Source organism: Zootoca vivipara, chromosome 9, assembly GCF_965207765.1.
Source record: "Zootoca vivipara chromosome 9, rZooViv2.hap1.1, whole genome shotgun sequence".
NCBI lineage: Eukaryota > Metazoa > Chordata > Lepidosauria > Squamata > Lacertidae > Zootoca > Zootoca vivipara.
Genome location: NC_142592.1, coordinates 66,186,804 through 66,209,838, shown reverse-complemented (window position 1 = coordinate 66,209,838; position 23,035 = coordinate 66,186,804). Strand labels below are relative to the sequence as shown.

General features: G+C 43.8%; 1 protein-coding gene across 1 annotated transcript in view; it reads right to left on the bottom strand.

Annotated features, from left to right (window-relative positions):
- The window catches only part of EXOC4 (exocyst complex component 4), a 374,045-nt gene extending 355,781 nt beyond the window's left edge, over positions 1 to 18,264 (bottom strand). Inside the window, exon 1 of the mRNA XM_035126670.3 lies at positions 18,153 to 18,264. Coding sequence (XP_034982561.1) covers positions 18,153 to 18,238 — 86 coding nt within the window. The 5' untranslated portion in view covers positions 18,239 to 18,264. The remainder of the gene's footprint in view (positions 1 to 18,152) is intronic.
- Positions 18,265 to 23,035: the final 4,771 nt, after the last annotated feature.

Sequence of the window (23,035 nt, the reverse complement as noted above, 5' to 3'; positions counted from 1 at the left end):
TAAATGAAGGGAATCTGAACACTCACTGTGGTCCCATTAAAATGTTTGTTGGAGCAAAGTCAACAAAGTGTTTGCAAAGGAGGTGGGGAGGGAGAGAAATGAAGTGTTTGCCCTAGCAAAAAAAACCCCAAAACTTTTCTGCTTTCAAACTTCTGAAAACACTACTGCAAACAGAAGGCAGGATAATAAATACATAAATATTAAAAAGCTGGTGTATGTTTCAACTTGATCTGCTGGCAACCACGCACCTCAGAAAATAACAAGCTATACAGTACTGCATTAATTACCTAGATAAAGGGTGGGCAGCCTTCAGGCTTGTGGGATCTATGGGGGGGGGCGTTACTAGAACCTGCAAAAAAACTCACCAGCATGTGGTTCAGAGGTGGCACCATTAAGCCCAGGAATTTGTTTTCAGTATCAGAACTAAGCTGACAGTCCTGTCACACAAAAATCCACTCTTGGTCTTTCCTCCAAACCTTCATGATCCCTCCAGCCCAGGGGTCCCCAAACTTACGTCGCCGAGGGCCGGTGCCACCAGCGCCAATCGCGCTGTGGGCTGGAGCATGCAGGAGCGTGCGCCCATATGCGCATGCACACATGATTTCCAGCGCACTTCCGGGTCACCGGAACACCAGAAATAGCTTGTGCACATGCACATTGGCCTCCTCCGACTCAGAAGCACAATGGAAATGACCCTTGTGCATGCACACGAGCTATTTTTGACGCTCCGCCAACCCGGAAGTGGGCAGCCACGCCGTTAAGAGCAGGTGGCAGCAGTGGGCGACGGAGGGGGCCGGGGGCCGCATAAAAGAGCCTCACGGGCCGCATCCGGCCTCCGGGCCTTAGTTTAGGGAAGCCTGCTCCAGCCCATGGGGGACATTCCCTGACACTTGCAGCGCCCTGTCTCCCACCCACTCTGCTGAAATTAGGCTTGAAATTAGTTTTCTCAAGCCCAACTGCAGCATAGGTGGAGGGGAACAGTAATTTCAGGGGTTGCAACTGGAATGGTAAGGGTCAACCCGTTTCATTACAACAGTGATTCCCCTCAAAACCATTCCTCCCACACTCCAGTTAGTTACAGGTAGGTAGCCATGTTGGTCTGACGTAGTCGAAAGAAAATAAAATAAAAAATCCTTCCAGTAGCGCGTTAGAGACCAACTAAGTTTGCCATTGGTATGAGCTTTCGTGTGTACATGCACACTTCTTCAGATACCAGTTAGGTAATTGCTGATGTGCAGGGAATGAGTGTGCAAGGGAATCTCAACAGTACCTCTTGTTTTGCCATTGTGTAGACTGGATAATCTATATGGGTTGCATCCAAAACTAGTCAGAGTAGACCCATTGGAATTAATGAGAATGACCAACTTGGGTTCATTAATTTCAATGGGCCTACAAGCAGAATTTAGCTAGATTCAACCCTATGTTTTTATATGCCTGTTGTCTTTGTCCATAGAGTTTTCTTGGCAGAGATACTGGAGTGGCTTGCCAATTCCTTCTCCAGGTGGATCACGTTTGGTCAAAACATAACTTCTCTAAGTTATTTAAGCCCCTTCGCCACGACAAGGCAGTGATCCATGAAGGGGACTGCAAGAAGATCAAACCTATCCATTCTTAAGGAAATCAGCCCTGAGTGCTCACTGGAAGGACAGATCGTGAAGCTCAGGCTCCAATACTTTGGCCACCTCATGAGAAGAGAAGAATCCTTGGAAAAGTCCTTGATGTTGGGAAAGATGGAGGGCACTAGGAGAAGGGGACGACAGAGGACGAGATGGTTGGACAGTGTTCTCGAAGCTATGAACATGAGTTTGACCAAACTGCGGGAGGCAGTGGAAGACAGGAGTGCCTGGCGTGCTATGGTCCATGGGGTCACGAAGAGTCGTACACGACTAAACGACTAAACAACAACAACAACCCTATGTTTTAAATGTTTATTTTGGCTGCACTACTGTGATTTTATTGTATTCTTCTGTGAAAGTTTTTTTTTAAAAAAATGATATATTCATTTATAAATAAAGGGGGACAAGCCTGCCAACTCAAGAACTGCAGTAAGATGCAATGTTTTAAAAACACAAAGTTACTTTTAATGGGAGTGTAAGAGAACATGCAAACAGCCATGCAATTACCCACTTGGCTACTCATCCAGGCTGAGCAGCAACAAAGAAATAGAAGGTTGAGAGGTTTTTTTGTTTTGTTTTTTAAGGCATTAAAGTGTGTACCTTTCATTTGGGCTTCGTTAAGGGCCAAGAAATTGACAATAAGCTGAAAAGGCAGGACAGGGTGTTTCTAGGTTTCAGCTACCAAGTAAGATCAAGGAGGAATGGGTGAGATCCAGGTTATGTGCCTTATGTGCTTCATGCAAATAGAGGGAAGTTGCAAAACGACAAAAATGATTCCTCACTCTCCATCCCTGCTTTTTGCCATGACAGAAAATACTAGTGACAAGAAGATTCACCTAAAATAACAAATGAGGGTAAATGTACTGAACCAGCATTTCCATAGAGAGCAATCACTCCCTTCTAAAAAACAGCTCAGGTGGTTGAGTGCCTATCAATTTATGTAGAAGCAAAATGCTTGATACTTTATGTGACTGGCACTTTTTGAAAAAGTCTAATATTGGCTTCTAAGAATTTTAACTCTTCTAAGAATTTCGTGAATCTGAGGCTCCAATACTTTGGCCACCTCATGAGAAGAGAAGACTCCCTGGAAAAGACCCTGATGTTGGGAAAGATGGAGGGCACAAGGAGAAGGGGACGACAGAGGATGAGATGGTTGGACAGTGTTCTCGAAGCTACGAACATGAGTTTGACCAAACTGCGGGAGGCAGTGCAAGACAGGAGTGCCTGGCGTGCTCTGGTCCATGGGGTCACGAAGAGTTGGACACGACTAAACGACTAAACAACAACAAAGAATTTCAAACTACAGTGGTACCTCAGTTTAAGTACTCAATTGGTTCTGGGGAGCTGTTCGCTCCCAGAAATGTACCTAAACGGAGCGAGGCTTCCGCGCGTGCGTGAAGCGCCAATAGAGCGCTTCTGCGCATGTGCGCGCCGCAGACCTGTAATCAGCCCCTAGTACAGTCATACCTCAGTTTACGTCCGCTGTGGTTTGAGTACTCTTGGTTTGAGTACTCTACGGACCCGGAAGTGTTTACTTCCGGGTCCGTGGAGTATTCAAACCAAGAGTACTCAAACCGCAGCGGACGTAAACTGAGGTACCAGTATGACTGTATTAGGAGCTGATTACAGGTCTGGATCTAGCAGAGGCAAAAAGAGGCATCTGCTCCAGGTTTAAGTTTAGAGGGGGGCAGTAAAACTGCCCTCCCCTGTTCTTCTAGTGAAGCAAGCATTAGAGCCTCTGAGGGAACATTTTGTCCTTGGAAGCCCCCTTCCCACAGCCCTGTAGAAGGCAGGCAGGGCAGACGAGGGGTCCTAGGAAGAAAAGATAGGAGCACACTGCCCCATACATCCTGCCTCAACGGTGTAGCCGCTAAAAGGAGCGAGGTATGCAGATCGGGCAGAAAGGAGCACTCTGAAGCATGCTCAGTTGCACTGGTGGAGGTGCCCCCACCAGTCCACACCTCTCCCTGGGCAGGCTCCATGGACTCCCAGACCCAATCAAGTATATGGGGAAGGGTGTCCTTGGGTGGGTCTCTGCTGTAGGAGGAGGTTCCTTGCTACCCTCGGGCTTACTTGGGAGTAAGTCAGACACTCCCATTGGGCTAAGCAGTAGGGCTGCTGGCAGGGAATGGTACCATCACCACACTCGGGAAGCTGAGAAAGGAAGAATATGGAGAGACTCCCAAAGGAATTGGGCAGCACTTTAAAAAAAAACCATGATATTTTTCTTGGTTAGCCTCTAATTTTCTTTTTGGTCACCTTTATTAGTTTTGAATGGCATGTTTTATTGTGGACTACCTCTGAAGGTGGTGGACTATCCTTCATTGGAGGTTTTTAAACAGAGGTTGAGTGGTAGCCATCTGTCAGGGAACATTTAGCTGTGATTGCTTCATAGCAGTGGGTTGAACTATAAGGCTTGGGGTCCCTTCCAACTCTACAATTATATGATTCTATGTGTTTGTGTATCCTGCATAGCTGAAAAGCCAGCTTTAATACAATTAATTTTATTTATTGAATTGGGGACAGCAGCCCTTATCGTGAACTTCAGTTACTGAAGATTGGCTATAACCATCATATTCCCTGACTGGAGTTCATAACTAGGGAGAGTGGGGACAGCAGCGCAGACCATTGTCCCATGGCAAAATCTGTAGATCTAGCACTGGCTGGTTAGATCAATTCTTGAACAAAGCTCACAAAAAGACTACCTAGCTAAGCCAGCACTCACAATTAACTCTAAATTGAGCTGGGCCTGAATCCATGGAAGCAGCTCTGCCCGCTGCAATAGTGCTGTGATGCAGCACAAGAAGGACTGGATTGCTAAACTTGTTTGTTGTTGTTTAGTCGTTTAGTCGTGTCCAACTCTTCGTGACCCCATGGACCATAGCACGCAAGGCACTCCTGTCTTCCACTGCCTCCCGCAGTTTGGTCAAACTCATGTTCGTAGCTTCGAGAACACTGTCCAACCATCTCGTCCTCTGTCGTCCCCTTCTCCTAGTGCCCTCAATCTTTCCCAACATCAGGGTCTTTTCCAAGGATTCTTCTCTTCTCATGAGGTGGCCAAAGTATTGGAGCCTGAGCTTCACGATCTGTCCTTCCAGGGAGCACTCAGGGCTGATTTCCTTAAGAATGGATAAGTTTGATCTTCTTGCAGTCCATGGGACTCTCAAGAGTCTCCTCCAGCACCATAATTGCTAAACTAGATTGCACAAAACAAGGTAGCTGGGTTGTGTTTTTTAAAGGTAGTTTAGTGCTGCCCTGAACCATTTTTATACATCTCAGAATTGATTCATTTTCCTGGGAATAAACAATTTGTCAGTTTTATTTACTTGAAAGCAACTGCTGTCTTCATTGCATGTCCTCAGAAATATCACTTTCATTGAGGTAATACAATATTTACTTTGATTAATGAGTTAAAGCACGGCACTTAATCGACTAAAACATTTGATCAGTTGACAACCCCAATTCATAGCAGTGCAGAGAAGCAACACTGAATTAAGACCTCACAAGAAAAATCTACAGACTCCACTCTATTGCGTGGTAGAGGAACAACAGATAATTACTGCACCAGTCTGCAATATTAGGCAATCAATCAGAAAACAATTTGATAATTCACCAGCCCTGACAACCTGCTACTCTAAAAAACACATACTGGAAGTGAACTTCTGCCATAAGATTGTCATCACAACAATTACATGTGGAGAAAGATACCACACAAAGAACATAAAAGAAGCATCCTCAGACTGACTACATGTGCCATACATGTGATGTCATCTGTCCTTGTGCCATATTTTTCCTTTCCATTCCACATCTAAATGGGAAAATTGGGGAGAAATATGATTCCTTAGGCTTTTTGTTAACTTGTTTTCACATATTTTACCATAGAGTTTCATTAAAGTTCAATTTTAAATATCAGCTAAAATATATTTATTCTACAAGCTACGGTATATCATTGTTTTGTTGAGTTAAATCTGCTCAATGTTCAACTTTAAACATGAATGTGTATTTTTCAAACCTTACTATTCTGCCAGAAAGACACACCTAAGGTTTCAGCAAATGCCTTTGGCCATGTTAGATAGCCATTAGAGAAAATACATTTTTGGCTAGAGGCAATGTACTGTACCTATGTCTCTGATTCCACAAACGATATTCCTCATTCTCCAAGACTGTCCCATTCACAAAGCAGTTACAGCTAAATTCTTTCCTGTGCTACCTGAACTCTGGCTCATGGTTTAATCTGCATAAAATCATTTTTTTGCTTAGAACAGAAAGATCCATCATGGACAGGGTTGCTTCATTTGCATTAGAAGCACAGAGATCTGAACAACTTCACATGAGAACAAATGTTTCAACATTATCTGAATGGGCTTATTTTTCTTTGCCTTGTTACATAATTCTGAGCATTTATAGTACTACTGTACGTAGTTCAGATACTGGGCCTGACAAGGCTCTCTGGCCATGCACAAAAAACTGGAAACCTGATGAAACTGTTAGATAAAGAACAGTGGACTAGATGGAGCTTTTGCCTAATCAGGTAGTCCTAAGGATCACTTCACATACAAGTTTGTTGGAATCATCTAAAAAAGGTCTACTTCAGGCAACATTTATTCACGCTGTAAAATCCAAGAGGAAGCAGAACAGGATTCTTTCTGTGGTGGCCTCTCTTGGGAGATAGCCTTCAAAGCCCATCTAGCAGTTCATTTTAAAAGGATGAAGATCCACCTTTAGCTTATCTATAAAAAAGAAATTTATTAAAACATACATAAGGAGTTACGTACCATAGCACATTCACTATGCTAAAGCTGTGCTGAATGAGAATGTGTGAAGTGAGTTGAATAGAAAGGAAAACTAGGAAAACACTGTTCCTTCTCTATTGTCATTGGCCTCTGAAAAAGACACTCCTCTTTCAACAAGCCTTCCAAAATCTTTATCTCAGCTTATATATGTCTAGGGACCAGGGCTGCATTTCACGCTGTCAACCCAAAACAATAAAAGTGTATTTGATCACCAGTCATCACTGACAACAGCCACTGGTTTGCATCCAAAAAGAGTAGCATCGCCACAGGTTTTCCACTGCATGCTTTTTAATTTTTATGTGCACTGCTTAGATAGAAACCTTGGTAATTAAACATTCTCTAATAAATAATAAATAAATGTTATATAAAGCCCAGGTTTGGACACGGAGTATATTCTAGTAAGTGTTCAGAGGTTTGTGTGTTCACTGCTTTCAGAATGTAAGAAATCTTATTTGAATGTTATAATTGAAAAGTTATTTTTAAGGACAACTCCCATATGAAATTATCTACAGCTTCTGGCAGTACTTAACCTCAAAATAGATATCTGATAATACATTCTGAAATCCCATTGAAGCAATTACACAAATTGGCGGGGGGATAAGCTAAAATATACTCAAGATAAATGAAATAGGGATATTTAGTGATTTAACCTAAAATGCATTATCTCATTATTTCTTCAATTTCGCTGAGCACACCTATTTAGAAAGCAGGACATGTGGAACAAAAAAGGGGAGCTGAAAAGGCTACAGATTAAAATATATGGGAGATAAAATATGCACCTGGGGAACCAGCCATTTGCTGGAAGGTATATCAGTTTGTACCTGTTAATAGAGATGGACTGTGGGAACAAGGGATATCAACAGCAAGAACTGACAAGTGCCCAGACACAACTAAAATCCTTCCCTCAGTGGAATTTGTGATACAGCTCTAATTCTCAGAAAGGAGAATGTGCTGTCAACTCTTATCACACTGCCAAACTAGGAAGCTCTCAGTTCTTTGCATCAGGCTCAATGGGAGAAGCTGATTTGCCAGTAGAGATGGACTTGAATTTTTAGTTCTATTATAAGACACTAACTATGCTTGTTTGCTGCTCTGAGCAAAGCAAACCCAGCTTAACCACAGACTCAACAAGGTACCTCAGGAAAACCCCTCTTCCTTCAGCCTCAGCTTCCAAAATATCCTTACCCCAACAATATTGGAATGATAAGATACGACTGTTATCCAAATTAAGATGAGGTACACAGAACACTCGAATTGTATTACAGTGGTACCTCCGGGTACGAACTTAATTCGTTCCGGAGGTCCGTTTGTAACCCGAAACCGTTTGTAACATGAGGCACACTTTCGCTAATGGTGCCTCCTGCTGCTGCTGCGCTGCCGGCACACAACTTCTGCTCGCATCCCGGGGCAAAGTTCACAACAAGAGGCATCTACTTCCAGGTTTGCAGAGCTCGTAACCCATAGCGTTCGCGAGGACGGTACGTAACACAAGGTTCCACTGTACTGCTATTCTAAAACCAAATTACTAAGCATTTGCATAGTACATTCACAAGCATTCTCTCCCCATTCCTTACAAAGGCAGGCCAGATTTTTTGGGGGGGGGGGTGCTAGTGATGAGAAATAGTACCGTAGCTCACCATAAGGCTACCACATGAATTCATGGTTGACATATCTGAACCAGAGATTGCTTAGCTTGCATCTTTAATCATACTGCCACACCACACCAAGCACAAACAGGCAAGCCAAAGAGTGAGTTAACAATGTGCTTTTGGAGCAGCATGGGACTCTTAATCTCAGGTTTGAGGGTTCAAGCCCCACATTGGGCAAAAGATTCCTGAATTGCAGGGGTTGGACTAGATGATCTTGGAGTAGATGAGAGCTTGCGCCTTATCAAAACACATTTAATTCAACTGCCTTGCTAGTACCTCTTAGTAAATGTTCCTGGTAGTTTGAAATCACTGGGCTGTTTCAGACCTTATGCTAAACCAAACCAAGGCTAAGTATGAACACATGGGCACTCACGGGGGGGGGGGCATGGCTGCCTTATTCTTCTGCTCCTGCTGCCGCCACCAAGAACTGTCATGGTGTATGTAGCTTAAGTGTTAGGTCCCAACCTGGATGCATGGTTTATTTCCCACAGACTAACCTCAAGTGGTAACTGGTAAGCCAAGAACAAGCCTGGGTTATGGCTCATGCTTTTTCTAGAGCAAGACAAACTATCAGCCCAGCTTAAGATGCAACAGTAAGCCAAACTATGACTTAGTGTGGGGTAGTGAGGTGGCAGCAGAAATGAACTAGGAACAAAGAAGCTGCATTTTTTCCTGTGCATCCCTGCATACTCATGCACTCATGCTCAGCCATGGTTTAGCCTAGTGAACTGGGCCTCTACTGTACTACTTTCACTATCCTATAAGATAAGAACATCCATCAGTATTTGTAAACTATGACTACCTTCTCCTTCAGTATTTACACACACACACACACCGTGTGTGTGTGTGTGTGTGTGTGTGTGTGTGTGTACAGTAAACATAAACTCACTCATTACTTACTAGTACTGTAAGTCCAAATTAGTTCAGCAGGATTTGCTCTCATGTTAAGTGTGCATTTCAGTATTAGTGGATACCTTTCTATACTATTTCCCTACAGTGGTACCTCTGGTTAAGAACTTAATTTGTTCCGGAGGTCCGTTCTTAACCTGAAACTGTTCTTAACCTGAAACACCACTTTAGCTAATGGGGGCTCCTGCTGCCGCCGCCGCGCCGCCAAAACACGATTTCTGTTCTCATCCTGAAGCAAAGTTCTTAACCTGAGGTACTATTTCTGGGTTAGCAGAGTTTGTAACCTGAAGCATTTGTAACCTGAAGCATTTGTAACCCGAGGTACCACTGTATTTCCTTTCTGAAATTCGAACTTTATTGAAGAAACAAAGCATAACCACATACAAAAACTAGATAATCCTTCCTGACATTCAGAGTGTGTCCCAATGACAAAAACAGTCTCATTACGTAACAACCAAACTTTGTTTTCCCAATTAAAGGAGGCCTTTAAGATAGAAGGTTGGTGGGGTTGTCATTTTTAAAGAAATCCTTACGAGTCCAGCGTTACGCAAGTTTACTCAGAAGTCCCACAGTATTCAGTGAGGCTTACTTCCAAGTAAGCGTGCATAGGACTGCAGCCTGAACTAGATAACAAAAATCCTAACAATAAATAAAGGCAGATACATTCACCAATTAAAAAAATTCTGACAAGCTCTCACCAAGATATAGCATTTGCTAAATGCCAGATAGCTTGTTTCAGAATACAAAAGCCGTTCCAACCAAGTACTGTATGGGCAAAACAAAAGGTTAGGAGAAGGAGGAGGGGAGAGAAAGAAATCAATAGAAGCACATAAACAGTTTGTCCAGTTTGTCCTTCACCAGTTGGCTGGATTTCTCCACCCAGGACACTACGTTTTAAAGATACAAATACAGATTGAGTTGCATCTCAAACATTCAGTCCACCAAGAGGTTTTTAGACAGCAGCTACAATTACGGCCTTTAGAATTTTTACATCCATTAGGTAGTTGTCAACCATGCTTTTAAAACTATACCTAGTGCACTTTTATTTCACTGTAAACTGGTGCATTAAAAAACCCTGAAGAAATGTTGATACGGTACTTTAACAGATACCTAAGAAATGGTTAGTGGATTATTCACTAGCACATTACAACTAGGGAGATAAACTAGAAAAGGAAAGCAGTCTATAAACATTGCTAAGGAAAAGATGCATTTTTTTCCTAATTCATGGCAACACTTTAAAGACAGGAGGTCTATGATTTTCTATTTTCCCATACATTAGTTTTGCAAGTGACACAGAATGATGGATCTAGACAGCTAGGCAAAATAAAGGCACTAAACCCACGGCAGCCTCAGGCAGCCTTCCCATCAAACCCTCTGTGTCTGCTGAAGGACTGGGCAAAGAGAAGGAGTCTTACTTCTCTGCAGAAAGATTGGGGTGGGGGCACCTGTTTCAGTTCTTATCCAAAGCTGACTGGGTAGGAAGAGACACACCTCTTTCCTGAGCCTTTTTTGCTTACCAGAGTGTTAAACCATCTCAAGCCAATTAGGATGGCAAGATGTTTAAGTAGTAGAGCATCCACTAAGAATGACATGAAGAAGAGGCTTATGAGGTGGATATGTCTTCTGGTGCTGCTTGTTTGGTCAGAAATTGTTGTCCATATTAACTTTGATATTTGTGGATTCTTGTGATGAGGGGACTAAGGAATGGACAACAAAAATGGATCTGGTAAGTTTTTATTGCTGCAAAAAGATCTATACAAAGTTCAAGGTTGGAAAGACAAACACCCACTATCCATTCCTCAATAGTCTGAAATTTTTACCTGATTTTATTTGAATGCATTGTCAATTTCCTATTTGGACTTATGGAGAGCTTATGGTAATATATATGTTTACATTCAGAATGATATATTATTTATCTTTTTGATGGGTTATTCTTATTGTTAAAGTGAGATGACTTTCTTTCTCCCCCTTACTTCTGCCACACTTGCTATTTCTTTTAAGAGTAGCATGACTACCGTATATCCTCCTTGGGACTTGACAAGTGGCACATCTGCAAGAATCTCTGTCTATTCAGAAGTTCTGTCCACTAAAAAAGGGCCTGCACTATCTGAAATAATTTAAAGCAGGGGAGGTTAAACATCAGTCCTGGAAGCTGAGCTGATCCCCCCCCCCCAAGCATTTTTTTCTGTCCTCCCTAGCCCCCACCATTTTTGGTAGTAGAAATAAATAAATAAATATGTACACCTCTCTGCCAGCCCAGCACCCCAGTAGGGATACAGATCAAGTTGATTATTTAATTAGTGGAGTGGGACAATAACCCCCTCCTCAGCTGATCAGTACAGATCAGCTATGGGAGGTGAGGTGCTGCTGTGAGTGCCTGCGTGCACGAAGGATTATGGATTGGAATGAGGTCCCAGGGGGGGCTGGAGATTGATGCATGTAGCCCTTGGACCAAAAAGCAGGAGACACTTCTGACTTAAAAGTCTCAGCTACGGAAAATACCCTATTATGGTTTCCAAAAAAAAAGTCATTAGTGGTTTTCCTGAATGAAATGCTAGGCAATAAAGTCAAAAGTAATGGGCCTATTTGAAGAAGCAGTGGCATCATTCATTCAAAATAAAAAAAATCCTTCCAGTAGCACCTTAGAGACCAACTAAGTTTGTTATTGGTATGAGCTTTCATGTGCATGCACACTTCTTCATTCATTCATTCATTCATTTAGCTACTAGCTATTTCTATACTGTCATATCATAAAATACTAGGGTAGAGTGTAACAATAAAAACACCATTAAAAATAATGCAAATACTAATTAAAGTGACTGGTTAATCAATAAATTAAATATTAAACAACTGTAAAGGCCTGCTGGCATAAAAAGGTCAAGAGACGCCTGAAAGTCAAAAGTAAGGATATGTGCTGAATCTCTGCTGGAACAGTTTTCCACACCAAATGCCTAACTTCTAGCTGAGACCATTCAAGCCTCTATAACACTGATGACAACTAATAGCGCTCCTCTGGATTATCTCTGCAATCAAGGTGGGATATAAGGGCTCAGGGTACATAAGGTAACCTGGACCCAAGTTGCTCAAGACTGTGTATATCAACATAAGAAGCTTGATCCTGATGCAGTAGCATACGGGCAGCCAGTGCAGATGTTTTAGACCAGAGGTGTTGTATGTTGCTTGGCTGGTTGCCTCACCAGCAGTCTAGCCACATCTATGAATCCAATTTGCAGTAAAGTTTAGCAAAAGATACGTCATCCTCAAGTCTCCAGAATATGTTCGATTTCACTAAGGCCCTCAGCGGCAAATAAATTCATTCAACTCCACCAGAAATCCAATCATGATTGAGAACACCCTTTTTTCAGAATTTCAGAATAGGAAGGAAAAAATGGTGCAGTCTTTCTTTTCTTTTTTAAAACCCAAGCTTCTGCTAAAAGTGCATCCACTTTAATTTCCTTTGTGCCATTTACTTTTTGCAGTCAGCTTGGACAATAAAATTAATAGGTCACCTTTCATTTCCAGTCAGTTTTACTTTCAAAACCTCATATTGTAGCTCAGCACCGCAATGCCTTGATAGCAAACACGGCAGGAGCAAGCTCCCAGTGCCCACACAAGAACTATTTCAATCGATTTCTTTTGTATCCTAAATGTCAGAACTCATGAGATCAGTTTTCATTAACAGCTCTGTTGTATAATCTTCTAACTTACATTTACTACATAAATGAACTACCTTAGATTAGGTCTCTCAACCCCACATTCCGGAGGGTTGGCAAAATACAAGGTAATTTATCCATTTATAAAAAAAATTCCTTCAGTAGCACCTTAAAGACCAACTAAGTTTTTATTTTGGTATGAGCTTTCGTGTGCATGCACACTTCTTCAGATACAGTCGTGTGCATGCACACGAAAGCTCATACCAAAATAAAAACTTAGTTGGTCTTTAAGGTGCTACTGAAGGAATTTTTTTTATTTTACTTCGATCCAGACCAACACGGCTACCTACCTGTAACCTTATCCATTTATGCAGTTCACAAATCACCGTCTGACCATTGCTGTGAGAATAAAACAAGGTAACTGCAAGCAGCACCCTGGTCTCCTTGGAAAAAAGGGCTTGTGTGAGCTCTGGCTCTCATGCAGTCCTTCTTTAAAACACAATATGGCTAAATAAAACTTAAATAATAAAATCTAATGATGAACAGCAAAGTTATTTGTATCACTTGATAAGATGATATACCAAGTTATTGCAGAATAAAGCGTTCACCCCAGGAATGTTTTTTTCACTTGTATGGCCTCACTGATTAAAGTTAGTTCAGGTGATATCATCTTGTGGAGGCAGAGGAATGTATCCAATGCTGCAGCTCCATTTACACAACAGACACACTCCTTCTGCTTCTCCAGATCCCCACCTAACCTATAAAAAAGCTCCAGAGAGTGGGAGACCCTTTTAACTCTCTGGGATATGATTTTGGAGGCATTGTGGGGGAGGGGGACCCTATCCACATCAGTTTAAGATTCCCACTTTATTGCATTCCAAAATTAAACAGAGTGAAACTTCACAAGTGCAAAAAAAAGATGTTACACCAATCCATCCCCATTCATAAGAGATTCTGCATAAATATAGGCTGGCACATGAATTTATTCCAACCAAGTGTGTGATCATAAGTGCCATACCATCTATCTGTATTTTAGAAAGGAATGTGAACACAACAGCAACACAGTGCAGATGGAAAGTTAAGAAGGTAAAGGTAAAGGACCCCTGACAGTTAAGTCCAGTCGCGAACGACTCTGGGGTTGCGGCGCTCATCTTGCTTTACAGGCCGAGGGAGCCGGCGTTTGTCCGCAGACAGTTTTTCCGGGTCATGTGGCCAGCATGACTAAGCTGCTTCTGGCGAAAGCAGAGCAGTGCACAGAAATCCCGTTTACCTTCCCGACGGAGCGGTACCTACCGTATTTATCTACGGTACTTGCACTTTGACGTGCTTTTGAACTGCTAGGTGGGCAGGAGCTGGAACCGAGCAACGGGAGCTCACCTTGTCATGGGGATTCGAACCACCAATCTTCCGATCGGAAAGCCCTAGGCTCAGTGGTTTAGACCACCGCGCCACCCCAGATGGAAAGTTACAATACTCCAAAAGTGGGCAGGGACAACAAATTGGAACACTACCAAAAAACAACATTGGGGAAAGGCTGATTTCAGAAAGTAACAATGTGGGAAGGCTCCAGCCAGCCTACGGAAAAGCTGTAGGCAGCACAGATTAAATCAACTAATATCAGCTTCCCTCAAAGAGGACCATTTAATCTCATCAATAACTGTACTGGATATGAAATTGTTTTTATATATATGAAATTGTTTTATATATGTTTTTATTGTTGATGGTTTTATTAAATTGTTTCAGGATATTTCACAGTGATTCATAAATGTAATTGAGGGTGGGATTCAACAGTGCAAGCATTTCCGCTTGCCAGATGGAACAATATCTACTCTCCTCCTCCTACACTCTGTCCTGGGGGTTCTCCTGATCCCCTCCCCTGAGCCAATTTGTAGGGGGAGCACAGGAAGAGAAAAGCGGAAAATGGCCAGTTACATTTGTGGGACTTGTTGGACTGGCTGCCGCTAATGCACCTATTTAGTTGAATCTGGGCCTAAAGAAATAGATAAAAGAAAGCCTGACAGACCCATATACAGGTGAAACTCAGAAAATTAGAATATCGTCAAAAAGTGCATTTATTCCAGTAATGCAACTTAAAAGGTGAAACCAATATATGAGATAGATGTTGTAATTGTAATTATTTGTCATTAGGCGGGTCAATTATAAATGGAATGTAATTCATGAAATGTAATAGCGATGTTTATTTATGTTTATTCTTGTATGATTGTAACTATTTGTTTTATTACTGTGGAATTTCCAAAAGAAAGCATTTGTAAAAATTAAGAGAAAAATAATAAATAATAAATTGTATTACTGAAATAAATGCACTTTCCAACGTGGCGGAGGCAGGAGAGCCAGCTGGGCCTTGGCAAGGTGCCCCATGATATTCTTGTAAAGAAGCTGGTAAAATGCGGGCTAGACAATGCTACCATTCAGTAGATTTGTAACTGGCTGACTGACCGAACCCAAAGGGTGCTCATCAATGGCTCCTCTTCATCCTGGAGAGTAGTGACTAGTGGGGTGCCACAGGGTTCTGTCTTGGGCCCAGTGGAATTTGCTGCGAAGGAGTGTGGTGGAGCCTCCTTCTTTGGAGGTCTTTAAGCAGAGGCTTGACAGCCATCTGTCAGGAATGCTTTGATGGTGTTTCCTAATTGGCAGGGGGGTTGGACTGGATGGCCCTTGTGGTCTCTTCCAAGTCTATGATTCTATGATTCTTTTACCTCTGCAGATGTAAAGCCACTCTGATTTTGATTCGGAACATTCACTTCTACACAAACAGTCTCAGGCAAGGAGGGGTGCTAACACAGCCCTGTACTTTTCCAGGTACAGTACTTATCTGTACAATTGAAGTGTTTGATGTAGTTGCATCTAACACAATTTCCCCTTAATCCAGCACAGAAGAGTCAACATGTGCCCTGCTGCACCTAGACAGAGTATTAGACAAGCCTGGAGAGACCCAAGTTCAAATATGCAGTCAGTCTTACTGGGTGACCTTGGGACAGTCACTCTCTCTTTCAAACTAACCTGCCTCACAGGGTTGTTGTAAAGATAAACTGGAGGGAAGAGGATCATGAATACTGTCTTATTCTTCCTGGACTCATAGAAATATAGAGTTGGAAGGGATCCCAAGGGTCATCTAGTCCAACCCCCTGCAAAGCAGGAAGTCCAACCCCTCTGCAATGAACTCCTAGTCTAGGCATTAATATTACACTTTCCTGTGGGCATAAGGCTTCACTTCCACCAAGTAGAAATACTGCTAGAACAGAGCGGACAACTGCACCACCCTTTTCTGAGACACCCCCCCCCCAAAAAAACAAAAAATCTAGGTAGAGCTGCTCAAGTGGCCAATTGTTGGGCAGAGTATCTGATCAATGGTAGGAACATCTTCCACCAATTCCCACCAACCCTAGCCAGCAAGGCAAATGGCCAGCAACGAAGGGGAGTTGTAGTCAAGCAACTTCTGGACCAACACTGGATAAGGGCCCAGTATTTCTTAAGTTCAATCCTTGGCATCTCCAGGTAGGGCCAGGTAAGACTCCCTGTCTGAAAGCTTGGAGAGCCGCTCAGTGTAAACAATACTGTTCAAGATGGACTGCTGGTTTCAGCACAGGGCCTATGCTCCTAAAACCATGTTAAATGACATCATATCAAACATGACTTATATTTGCTTAGCTGTTTTACTTGGGGAAGGGGCGGTAGCTCAGTGCCCTTACATGTGGGTGGATCCCAGTTCAATCCCCAGTGGCATCTCCAGGTAGGGCTGGGAATGTCTTCTGCCTGAAAGAATGAGCCGCTGCCAGTCAGTGCAAACAATATTGAGCAAGGTGGACTAATGGCCTGATTCTGTATTAGGCAGCTTCCCACCCCACCTGCCTTCTCAGTGTCTGCTCCCACATGTTGGAACTCCCTCCCTACAGAAGCCACACTGGCTCCTTCCTTGTTATCTTTCCACTGGCAGCTTAAGAAGACCTTCTTGTTTCAACAGGCTTTTGAAAACTGACTGTTTTTAATGAAGGAGTTGGTGTGGTGTTGTTTCTATTGTAATTTTCTGTATTGTTTTAATAGGTTTTACATAGATATATACAGTTTAAATTGTAGCCATGTTTAATTGTTTTTAATTATTGTTTCCTCAGGTTTTTAGCAGTTCTTATTTTTATCTGAAAGCCGCCTTGAGTCCCTGTCAGGGGAAAAGGTGGGATATAAATAAATACAGTGAAACCTCGGTTGTCAAACGCTTCAGAAGTCGGACATTTCAGCTTTCGAATGCCAACACCCCGGAAGCGAATGCTTCTGTTTTCAAACGCGCTTCAGAAGTCGAACAGTTTCTGAGGCGCATTTCTCCATTTTTTCAATGGATTTTGCTGACTGGCAATTGCGCCTCGGTTGTTGAACGGTCTTCCGGAACAGATTACATTCAACAACCAAGGTTCCACTGTATGTAACAACAACAACAACAACAACAACAACCAACCAGGTGGTCACATTTGGGAGACGGTAACACAAATATACTCATCAAACCAGGTTTCGGTGACAAATGCCAGACCCAGGTATCTCTAGAGCAGAGTTAAAGGGGGAGAACCCCAATAATGCAAGGGTTTCCGGGGATCATTGTGTCTTTGGAACTGACACTCTCCATCACATACAGTTCCTCACCATAGCTGCCAAGTTCTCCCTTTTTTAAGGGGAATTCCCTTATGCTGAATAGGCTTCCCCGCGAGAAAAGGGAAAACTTGGCAGCTATGTTCCTCACAGACCTACACTCTCTCGCACACACACAATCTCCCTCTGACACACACATCTGCCCCTCCCCTTGTTCTCACAATCTCTCTCTCTCTCACACACACACACACACACATACAAACAAACACACTCGCTCCTTCTCTCTCTCCCTCATACAAACTCTCTTGACCAGGCATAGGCAACCTCGGCCCTCCAGATGTTTACCGTTCCCATCATCCCTGACCACAGGACCTGTTAGCTAGGTATGACGGGAGTTGTAGTCCCAAAACATCTGGAGGGCCGAGTTTGCCTATGCCTGCTCTTGACACTCTCTCACTCTCTCTCTTTCTGTCACACTTACAGACATTAATCCCTCACAATCTCTCTCTCTCTTTCACACACACACTCACACCCTCTGAGACACAAAGGCACATTCTTCCTCAAACACACACAAACACACAAACACTCTCTGTCACACATACACGCATTAACCCATCCCAATCTCACTGTCTCTCACAGACACACTTCCTCCTCTCAGAGGCACACACTCTGACCCCACAGGTGCCAACTCCCTGGGGTGCCCGAGCACCCACGACACACACACCCATGAAGGGGCCGGGCACCCACAAATGCCATTGCCAAGGCCCAGCTGGCTCTCCTGCCTCCGCCACGGACACACACACCCCACCGAGCATCTCTCCCTCACGCGCAGGCCCCTTTGGGGGGCTTTCAAGTGCAGCAGCGAAGGGGAGGGGGAGGGGCGGGGCGGCCCCCCCACTCCCCTCAAGCCCTGGGGAGAGAAGCCAGCCCCGCTACCTGATGACGGAGATGAGCAGGCCGGAAGGGTCCTTGCTTTTGCTCATGCTGCTCCTGTACCGGCCAGTCGCCTCAGACGCCGCCATCTTGGGCTCAGCCTCCGACAAGGGTCGAGCCCACCCCTTCCAACCAATCCGCACGCTAGCTGCCAATCGCCCTATGGCGGCCGAGCAGAGGCGGGGAGGACGCATGCCGGGCGCTGCGCGTCTTCGCGCGGTGCACTCTGGGGCTTGTAGTTGCCAGCGGCTTCTCAGGTGGAGGCTGACAGGTGGGAGGGAGAGGCGAGGGAGGCAAATGGACCAAGGATGGAGGCGGCCGCAGCGAGAGAAGCGGAATAGCAATTTGGGGTTGATGTTTTTCACATATTGCAGTTGACAGCGCTGGTGGTGATGCGGGCATTTGTTGATTTTTTTTCCATTTATTATGATGATAAATTCATAAAACACCTTGATGGAAAAGATGAGACCCCTCGTGATCATAACCAGAAAAAGGCATCTCGCAATTAACGTTATTAATAATATTACATTTTTATTAATTTTAGGCAGCTGCCTTCATTGTACCTTTCCTGACGCTTGCTAAAAAACTATTCTGTTTAGGCAAGCCTAATGCTGGTGGTCAACAAAAGAGGTTTAAAGACTGTCTCAAGGCAAATCTTTAAAAATGTAGTATAAACACTGACAACTGGGAAACACTGGCCTGCGAGCGCTCCAGTCGGAGAACAGCCTTTACCAAAGGTGTCATGGACTTTGAAGAAACTCGATCTAAGGACGCAAGACAGAAACGTGCTAAGAGGAAGGCGCGCTTGGCAAATCCACACCGTGATCAGCTCCCACCTGGAAACCAATGTCCCCGCTGTTGAAGGACGTGTGGATCAAGAATTGGCCTCCACAGTCACTTATGGACTCATTGTTAAAATCATGTTTATGGAAGACAATCTTACTCGGATACGAGTGATCGCCAAAGAAGGAGGAGGAGATATTTATATATATATATACCCCACCTGTTTCTCTGAAAGGGACTCACAGCAAGGAGTCAAGGCAGCTTACAGATAAAAGTCAGTTTTATCACTATTTATTATCATCAATGTTACAATTATAATTTTATATATTTATTTATAACCCACCTTTTTCCCTGACAGGGACTCACAGCAAGGACTCAAAGCAGCTTACAGATAAAATAAAAGGTAAAGGGACCCCTGACCATTAGCTCCAGTCGTGACTGACTCTGGGGTTGCGCGCTCATCTCGCATTATTGGCCGAGGGAGCCGGCGTATAGCTTCCAGGTCATGTGTCCAGCATGACATAGCCGTTTCTGGCGAACCAGAGCAGCACATGGAAACGCCGTTTACCTTCCCGCTGTAGCGGTTCCTATTTATCTACTTGCACTTTGACATGCTTTCGAACTGCTAGGTTGGCAGGAGCTGGGACCGAGCAACGGGAGCTCACCCATCGCAGGGATTCAAACCGCTGACCTTCTGATCAGCAAGCCCTAGGCTCTGTGGTTTAACCCACAGCGCCACCTGCGTCCCTACAGATAAAATAGGAACAGCTAAAAACAGAGGGGGGAACAATGAATAAAAATAATAATAATAAACATTAATAGAATTAAAACTATATATTTTATTGAATACAGTACTAAGAGGCTTTTAAAATTACCACTTGAATAAGTAGCATATAAATTTTGATGAATAAAAAAATAATACTGTAAAAGATTATTGTTCAAATGGTTATAAAGAAATCTTTCAAATGTGACTGACTAGTTTCAATGTACAGCATCAAGTTCATCTTGAGAGCTGAGGCGGAGGGTAGCCTTGGTCCAAATGTTGCTGAACTACAACTCCATCAGTTTTTACACCATCAGCTTTTGCACCCTTGAACTAGGGAAGCAGTGAGTATCAAAGGATTGATGGAAGCAAAGTGGGCCAAAGCACACATTCACACACCCCTCTTTATCCTCCATTCAGGCTAGTAAGAAGCATTATCAGAGTTCAAATCCACATTCCAGGCAGGGAAAAACATTCAAGGAGGATGCAAAACTAGTCTGGGAAGAGGTGTGCCCGAGGAGAGGGGATGTGGTCTGAGGAAAGTCCCAAGGGCCAGACAGAGAGACCTGGAGGGCCGCATTTAGGCCCCAGGGCTGATGTTTCCTGTCCCTGCACTACAGCATCTGACGGAGCCATAGTGATCCCCTGGATTTTCTATCTATATTATTATTATTTATGCTTTAGAGACTAGCCTTGCAAAATCCATCAGGGATGCATAAACTGAGGTGTACTTCTTCAGATTTTACAAGCGATTGCGAAATCCACCAGAGATCATTTATTTATTGTATTTTTCCTCCTTGCTCTTCCTCAAAGGAGCTCAGGAAAGCACAAGGGATTCCCACAACAGTTTTTTAATATTTCTATTTATTTATTTAGAGCACTTGTTCAGGGCTCTTCAGCCAAAAGGGCTCCCAGAGTGGCGTACATAAAATCAATTAAAACAAGACATTCCCTGCCCGCAGGCTTGCAAGATAAGCCTTTCTAAGGTAGGCTTGGCTATGAGAAAATGACTGGCTCCAACTCACCCTGTGAGTTCCATGGCTGAGTGGAGATTTGAACCCAGGCTTCCCTGACCAAAGCCTGACACTCGTAACTGAGTGGTTCCCCAAGGGTTAATGGGATAACCTAGGGGGGTGCTAAGAGGCTAGGGGGCAGAAGAGGGGGGGTGCCTGCAGTATAAAGACTTTCAGACTTTGAAAAGCTGGTAACACTGGATGAAGTTAATCAATTTTGTTGAATTACGGTAATTAAAATAAAGAGTTTTAATTGGATTTTGAATAAACGTGCAATTGATTCTTACTGTTTTGATTTTTATTGTGTTATTGTCTTAATATGTCATGCAAACCTATTATGAATAATGGGGATGAGCCCAAACAGGTTTGGGAACCACTGCTCTAACCACTGCACCATACTGTTTATCAGTGCATTCCCCTCCCCCCCCCAGTGCTATAATAATACAGGCACTTTTTCTTCACCTGGTGGCCAGTTGCTGTTTGCTCTGAGGAAGCAGGGAAGTGGCAAATTGCACTCCCATTTCAGAGATAGGTTGGCCCAGGGGAAGCCAGTATGTGACTCCCTTAGGCTTAAGCTGCCATTTGATGGAAAGGAAGCATCCATCGCAATGCCTTCCTCCTCGCGGGCTATTTGGGCCTTGCAGCATCCAAGCAAGCAATAGATCAGATAAGCTGCAGGTAACAGACCATGAATCCAAGAAGATAAACAGAAAATAATCAATAGCAGCACAAGGGTGAACAACACGACTGTCAGTGTGATTTTTACCCCCTTCTCAACTGAGTGAGGAGAAGAGGGACTGGAGAGGATGTAATAAAACCTATATTGACTTTTATTTTCCACGGGAAAAAGCAATAAGCGCATAGCCCTGGACTATGAACATCTCCTTGATCGTTCAATTGCGTCTTCGTCAATTGGCTGCAGACATTACAAGCCAAATATGCTACAGAAACCTTTGGAAAAAATGCTGTGGCTAATGGAGCTTTTTTAAGTGGGATGGGCGAGCAGAGAACTCTGTCTGCAGCAGACTCTGTTGCTGCTTAATTCCATCCCTCTTTCCAGTAGTCCCGGGGCACATATTCTAATAAAGCAAAAATATAGGTGTAGCTATAAGCATGTACAGAATGCCTTCCCATCACTATAGAATAACTACAGCCTGCCCACTCCACCTCGGCCAATAAGAGCAGGCGTTACCAAAAAAAGTGTGCCTTTTCAAGCAAGCATTTGCTTCATTCTTTCTCTCTTTAGAGATTAAGCTCTGGTGATTAGATTGGCTCAGGAATCACAGGGAAGAGCACCTTTTCCCCCTGCTCAGGCCAACCTGTTGCCACTGCCTTTGCAGAGATTTGCACCGCGGAGAAGGTTCCTACTGTCCTTAAGAAGACAAGTATGGGGTGTGTGACGTTAATGGCAGAAGTGGGACTTGGGTCCTATTCATTTTTGGACTTAATAAGTTGTATCTGTGACTGTTTGGCATGCATTTAATTTTTACTTGATCTACACTGTTTTGTTATTGACTTTCACTCTGCTGTTTCGTGCTGTTTTCTGCTTTGCTGTTAGCTGTTTTGGTCTCCCCTCAGGAACGATAGGATGTGAAGAATAAATTGAATGAAGCCCAAGGGCCCTGCTCCATCACAGCAAAGGCCCATCTAATCCTGCAACCTGGTTTCCCACAGCGACCTACATAGGAAGCTCTTACACTGACTCAGACAATTGGCCCATCTGACATTGCACATACTTTTGTAAATCAAGAAGCCTTTTTTTGCCTGCCTTGACTGACAGCGCCTCCCCTTAGTTTTCAGCCAGGAAGTCTTTCTCAGTCCTACCTGCAGGTAAAGGTAAAGGGGCCCCTGACCATCAGGTCCAGTCGTATCCGACTCTGGGGTTGCGGCGCTCATCTCGCTCTATAGGCCGAGGGAGCCGGCGTTTGTCCGCAGACAGCTTCCGGGTCATGTGGCCAGCATGACAAAGCTGCTTCTGATGAACCAGAGCAGCGCACGGAAACACCGTTTACCTTCCCGCCGGAGCGGTCCCTATTCATCTACTTGCACTTTGATGTGCTTTCGAACTGCTAGGTGGGCAGGAGCTGGGACCGAGCAACGGGAGCTCACCCCATTGCAGGGATTCGAACCGCCGACCTTCTGATCAGCAAGCCCTAGACTCTGTGATTTAACCCACAGCGCCTGTATTTGCTTTACCACCAAGAAAGGTGTGAGTGTGCACAGGATTGTTCCCCATGGGTGGGAGAAAGCAAACACTCCAAATAAATAAATAAATAAAGAGAGGCTGGTTTGTCACAAAACAAAGGGTGAGAATATAGTGTCTACAC